This window comes from Poeciliopsis prolifica, unplaced genomic scaffold (genome assembly GCF_027474105.1).
Source record: "Poeciliopsis prolifica strain line A6 unplaced genomic scaffold, Auburn_PproV2 SCAFFOLD031, whole genome shotgun sequence".
Classification (NCBI taxonomy): Eukaryota; Metazoa; Chordata; class Actinopteri; order Cyprinodontiformes; family Poeciliidae; genus Poeciliopsis; species Poeciliopsis prolifica.
Genome location: NW_026562406.1, coordinates 1,302,427 through 1,308,426, shown reverse-complemented (window position 1 = coordinate 1,308,426; position 6,000 = coordinate 1,302,427). Strand labels below are relative to the sequence as shown.

Sequence of the window (6,000 nt, the reverse complement as noted above, 5' to 3'; positions counted from 1 at the left end):
ACATGGGAACAAAAAGCAAACAGCTGCAAAATAAATAAATAAATAAATAAAAAATCAAGATTTATTGATGTAACTGGAACATTGTGACTATATCAATTTAGTAATTTGCCATATTTAGGCTATATCCTTGAACTCCAGTTTTAGTTGTATACAGTGGAGTCCCGTCTATTCATAGATTCATCTCCTCGCAGGTTTTTCTGAATATCAAATTAATAAACAAATTTGGACCAGACTTGCAGCTGGATCAAACAGTTGCATGATTGATAATGAGGTTCAGGCTGTGGTGGGCAATGCATATTTCTCCTGTGGATTCTGATGCAAAAAAATAAAATAAAATCTGGAGAAAAAAAACCAACAACTGCCCTTCTGAACAGTAAACAGTGAAGGCAAAAAAAAATAATTCCTATACATGTCAGCATGGATGTATGTATGTACATATTGTGCCTCCAGCCCTGGACTTATTTACAGTGAACAAAAAGGTTGGTATAAGGGTTTAAAAGTTTATAAAATAAGATTATCCTAGATTAGTCCCACAAGTGGGAAATTTAAGCTGTTGCGGCAGAAAGTGGACAGAACCAGAGTAACAGAGACGAAAAAACAGCAGGATGTAAAAACAGCACAAAGTCGAAATCAACTAGAAATCTGAATTAGAAAATGTCAGTTTATATACAAAAAATACATAAATATATATAAGTACACACACAACTCTACATTTTACAAACGTGCACACGCATACATACATATGCACTGGCCAGTCACGACACCAAATTTTGCTGAACGGTAAATTGTCCCAGAGGATATTGTGATGAATGATATTATTGTTTTGAGACCTTTTTCATGTAATCATAGCGACAATGGCATAATGATGCAAGAACACATTCTCAAAGATCAGTTAACTTTAAATTCTAATGAACATTGAACACTGGAACAAGAAGACATTTTAAATAAAACAACAAATAGAATGAATTATGAAGTCTTAAAAAAAGACCAAAGCACTAGACTGAAGACTTTTGTCATCCAGTTTTGGGTTGTAAGAGAAAAATAATAAATCATACAAATGGAAATTATTGAGCTTGTTTTAATTGATCGAGCGATTAATTGTTTTACTGCGATAAGCCTCCACATATGTATCTTTACTTCTGCATGATTTATCCTCTAGCCCCTTTTTTAAGGACAGTTTTGTAAACAGAGACTTCATCGTTGATTCCATTTGTTGTTTTTGTTGCTTTGTTTATTGTATTTAAAATGTCTTCCAGTTCCAGTGTTCAATGTTCATTAGAATTTAAAGTTTAACAAAAGTAAAACAATAATATCATTTATTGCAATAACTTCTGGAACAATTTATCATTCAGCAAAATTTGATGTGATGACTGTTGGTGTGTGCATGTTGTGTATGCATGTGAGTATGTTGTATAGTTTATATAAATCAATTACATGCAATTGATTTCAATAGCACCCTCCAGGACCCTGAGCAGGACCCTGAGCAGGGTCCTGGAGGGTGCATGGGAGTTCGCCCAACCAGTCCACATGTGTTTTGTGGATTTGGAGAAGGAGTTCGACCGTGTCCCTTGGGGAGCCCTGTGGGGTGTTCACTGGTAGTATGAGGTACCTGGCCCTTTGATACAGGCTGTGAGGTCCCTGTACAACCGGTGTCAGAGTCTGGTTCGCATCTCACTGGGCTCGTTTCCAGTGAGAAATGGACTCCGCCAGGGCTGCCCTTTGTCACCGATTCTGTTCATTACTTTCATGGACAGAATTTCTAGGCGCAGCCAAGGTGTTGAGGGGATCCGTTTTGTTGGCCTAAGGATCGCATCTCTGCTTTTTGCCGATGATGTAGTCCTGTTGGCTTCATCGGGACGTGATCTGCAGCTCTCGCTGGAGTGGATTGCAGCCAAGTGTGAAGCAGCTGGGATGAGGATCAGTTCCTCCAAATCCCAGGCCAAGGTCTTGAGCCGGAAAAGGGTAGAGTGCCTGCTCCGGGTCAGGGAGGGTGTCCTGCCTCAAGTGGAGGAGTTCAAGTATCTCGGGATCTTGCTCATGAATGAGGAAAGAAGGGAGCGGGAGATTGACAGGCGGACTGGCGCATTGTGGTGAAGAGAGAGCTGAGTCAAAAAACGAAGCCCTCGATTTACCGGTCAATCTACGTTCCTACCCTCATCTCTGGTCATGAGCGAAAGAACGAGATCACGGATACAAGCGGCCAAAATGGGTTTTCTCCATAGGGTGGCTGGGCTCTCCCTTAGAGACAGGGTGAGAAGCTCGGTCATCCGGGAAGGACTCGGAGTAGAGCTGCTCCTTCAATTCGAGAGGAGCTAGCTGAGGTGCTCGGGCATCTGGTCAGGATGCCTCCTGGTCGCCTCCCTGGTGATGTGTTCCGGACACGTCCCACCGGGAGCAGGCCCTGGGAAGACCTAGGACACACTGGAGGGACAATGTTCCTGGAGGAGCTGGAACAAGTGGCTGGGGAGAGAGAAGTCTGGGCCTCCCTTGTGAACCTGCTAGCCCCAGCAACCGAACCCCGGATAAGCGGAAGAAAATGGATGGATGGATGATTTCAATTCATTTAACTTAATTAAATTAATTGATTTATTGCGATATATGGAGGCTCATTGCAATACGTCAATTAATCACATGTACGTGTGTGTGGACGTATGGACATAATAAACAGCGACGGTATATGGATGTGCATAAGGATTTATTTTTTCCGGTGGCAGACATAAAGGTTGCAATGTGCGCTTCCTTATGTGGCTTCAGAAGGAAGTGAATGTTAATCATTTACTTCGGCCATTATTGTATCGGACAAATACAACCAATACGCCTTAAACAACTTGAGTTTCTTGTTCTCCTCAAGGAGATTGTTGTTTTCCTCGGTCATCTCGTTTGCCTTCTTCTCTGCCTCAATGTTTTGGCTCTGCAGTTGGTTTAGTTTTCTGCTGCTCCTGAAAACAGCCTCCAGACATTGTTCCAGCTCTTTGGTGAGCCTCTGCCTTTCCTTTTCTGTGCCTGTCAGGCTGTCTTTAACCTTAGTCAGTTCTCCCTCAAGCGTAGACAATTTCTCCTGGTGATTCGCTTCTGCCTCTTCTATTTGCTTCCTCATCTGCTCCAGCTGATCATGTAAAAGCTGATTTTCTGATTCGGTGATCACCAGCTGTGCTTGAAGAGCTCTGATGTCACTTTTTAAGGCTCTTTTGGCCTCCTTCAGCGAAGTTTTTTCTATTTCAGACTCGCTGAGATCTGTCTGGACGTGGCAGAGCTTGCCCTTGACGTCTTTGAGCTGATCTTCGAGAGCTGACACTTGCATCAAGAGCTTTGCCTCATTGTCTTCCCTTTCTTTCACTTCCTTCTTCAATCCTTTGTTCTTCTTGTTTATGGTCGACACCACGCGCGTGTTTTTCTTCCGATCGTTTTCAGATTGACAGGAGAGTTTCTGTAATTCCAGCTCCATCCAGTGGATGATATTTCGAGCTTTCACCGCTTCTTCCTTCATACCTCTCAATTGCTCATCTTTGGACTGCAGTTCTGTCTGGAGTTGGTCGCTCTCCGAGGTTTTCGCCTTGAGTAACTCTGACAGCTCTTTGTTTCTCACGCGCTCTCTGCGAATCTCTGCCGTCAACGTTTCGGTGTTATTTTTAAGCGACTTCGCTTGGGTTCTGGATTTGTCCAGTTCATTCAATAGTCCACTGTTTTCTTTCTGTAATCCTTCTACTTTATCGTTCAAAGTCTCCAATATCTTTTTGTCCTTTTCAGACAAATGTTGTCGATTAATTCTTTCGATACTTAATGTCTCCTCGGCTTTCTTACTCTTTGTCTGTTCATTCTGGAGGAGGTCCTGAAGTTCCCGTATTTTATTTAGGTTTTGCTGCTCCGTCTCTTTAAGATCGTCCGTTTGCTTCTTTAGCTGGCTTATCTCTGACGCCATTAATTTAGCTTCTTTCTTTAGCTTGTCAAAGCCTTCCAGGTCTTTCGCTTGCTGCTCTCGCCATATTGTCTGGATGGCATTTTTGTTGCAGAGTGTCTTGACTTCCTTTTGAAGAGCAACGTTCTCCTCCTGAATTCTGCTTAGACTTTTCACTCTTTCTTCTTCTTTGTTCTGCAAGTCTGAAATGGTCTCCTCCAGCTCTTTTATTTTGTCATCGCAAGCCTCTTCCGCCTTTACCTTGTCTTTAAGCGACCTTATCTCTTTTTGGAGTTTCAGATTGTTCTCGACTAAACTTCCTATTTCCTTCTTGCATTTTTTGTTCTCCTCCATGAGCAGCTTCTCGTTCTTCTCGGACCTCCCCAGGGTCTTGCTCTGTAGTGGGCTGGCAGACAGAAACATTTTAGAAATGCTTCCGAAAAACGAACTTCAGCCGGGTTCCTTTGGGAGATGTCTTGAATTTGACAGGTTCTGTCAGTGACTATGACGTCATCACATTCCATGTTTAGCAATGAATTCAATGCATTCTGGTTGCTACAGTGATATCACTGTCATGCCACATATCCACAGGAGACCATCCACTGGTTTACAATGCCACTAAAGAATATCCATACCCTTTAAACCCCAATGAAGGACGTCTGTGGGACAGTGTGTGCTTACGTGCGAAGATGATTTGGTTATTGTTGGTCCTTTCTTGTTCTGGTCCTCAACAGTTATGAAGGACTTGCTCACAATAAAAATAATAAATGATAATAATACATAAAACTTATGACAACAGTCCACTGAAGAGTAAGTCCTTTTACTGGGACTATTTCTAAAGGGCCAGTTTTATGGACTTTTCTGAGCTTTTCATCATCCCCCATTCAGGTGTTGCTTGACTGCTGTATAATGGCCCTATATGGCTGGAAAACACATAATGCTGCCTACAGTTCATGCTGCTATTAAATACCAGGCATATAACTTATGATCTGGCCGATAACATAGACATGTACCAAGATTTACCATTGTTTAATGTATGAAAAGGAGAAGGCCTCAGCAAATGTCTCAATCAATGACAACTTATTAAACAGACCAGTTTGTGAGACAGTTTGCGGGTCATGTGCCTAACCAGGCGGTCAGCAGCACAGGAGCACCACAGGGCAGTGTACTGTCACCATTTCTTTTTTTTTTTTACTCTGTATGCCTCAAACTACCAGTACAAAACAGACTCCTGTCATCATCTGAAGAAATACTCAAATGATTCAGCAATTGCAGACCTTTTCTGGACCATTTCTGCAGAGAGCTGATGTGGCTGATATGCTTATCTTGTGCATTCAAGATATCTTGAATGCAAACAACGCAAAAGACGTGATTGTATATTTTAAGGAAAACAGGGTTATTTCTATCGTGGAAGAAGTGGAGATGGTTGAGGAATTTATGTTCATATATGGACAGGAGACACAGCAGTAAAGCTGTTTACCAGACAGGACAGAGCAGACTGCACTTCTTGAGGAGCAAGATGCTGCAGATCTTCTATAGATCTTCTATAAGTCTTTAGTGGAGAAAAATAATCAATTCTTCCAGAGTCAAGAAATGAAAAATGCTAAAAGAATTTTACAAATAAAGTTTGTACAGTTTTGGGGACTACTGTGAAACCTCTGGCAATGGTGGTACAAAATCACATTCTTATAAAAAAAGAAAACCTAGAAAACCTAGAGCATTCTCTTGATGAGGCTGTTACAGAACAATGTTTTCCTTCAGTAGCATGTAACGGCACTGAATGTTGAACAAGCTGGCTTCAACCCTAAATTCATTCATTTTATTTTGTGCCATTTGAAGATCAAGAAGAAATTGTACCCTGTTCTAACATACAGTAGCTATTGTAAGTATTGCTTTCATGAGTTTTACATTGAAAAAATATTATTTGGAAAAGTGTTTCTTCTGCGTGTATTTGTTATTTACATATCACATGTTATTTATTTGTGTCTTTTTCCCCCACTTTGGTCTTCAAAATACCAGAGTTTGCACATACCTAGGATTTTTGTAAGTTTGATGCACCATTTTTAAAAATTGCATTAGGAGTTATGATCACAAGTATTTTTTTT

The 6,000-nt window shown here is 41.2% G+C and overlaps 1 protein-coding gene across 1 annotated transcript; it reads right to left on the bottom strand.

Moving 5' to 3' along the window:
- Positions 1–2,692: 2,692 nt before the first annotated feature.
- Positions 2,693–4,376, bottom strand: LOC129372939 (kinectin-like). Its single transcript, XM_055050565.1, has one exon. The coding sequence runs from the start codon at positions 4,316–4,318 to the stop codon at positions 2,768–2,770; it is 1,551 nt and encodes a 516-aa protein (XP_054906540.1). The 5' UTR covers positions 4,319–4,376; the 3' UTR covers positions 2,693–2,767.
- Positions 4,377–6,000: the final 1,624 nt, after the last annotated feature.

Bases quoted from the DNA above. Each gene is read 5' to 3' on its own strand.
- LOC129372939 (XM_055050565.1), bottom strand. From the start codon at position 4,318: ATGTTTCTGTCTGCCAGCCCACTACAGAGCAAGACCCTGGGGAGGTCC.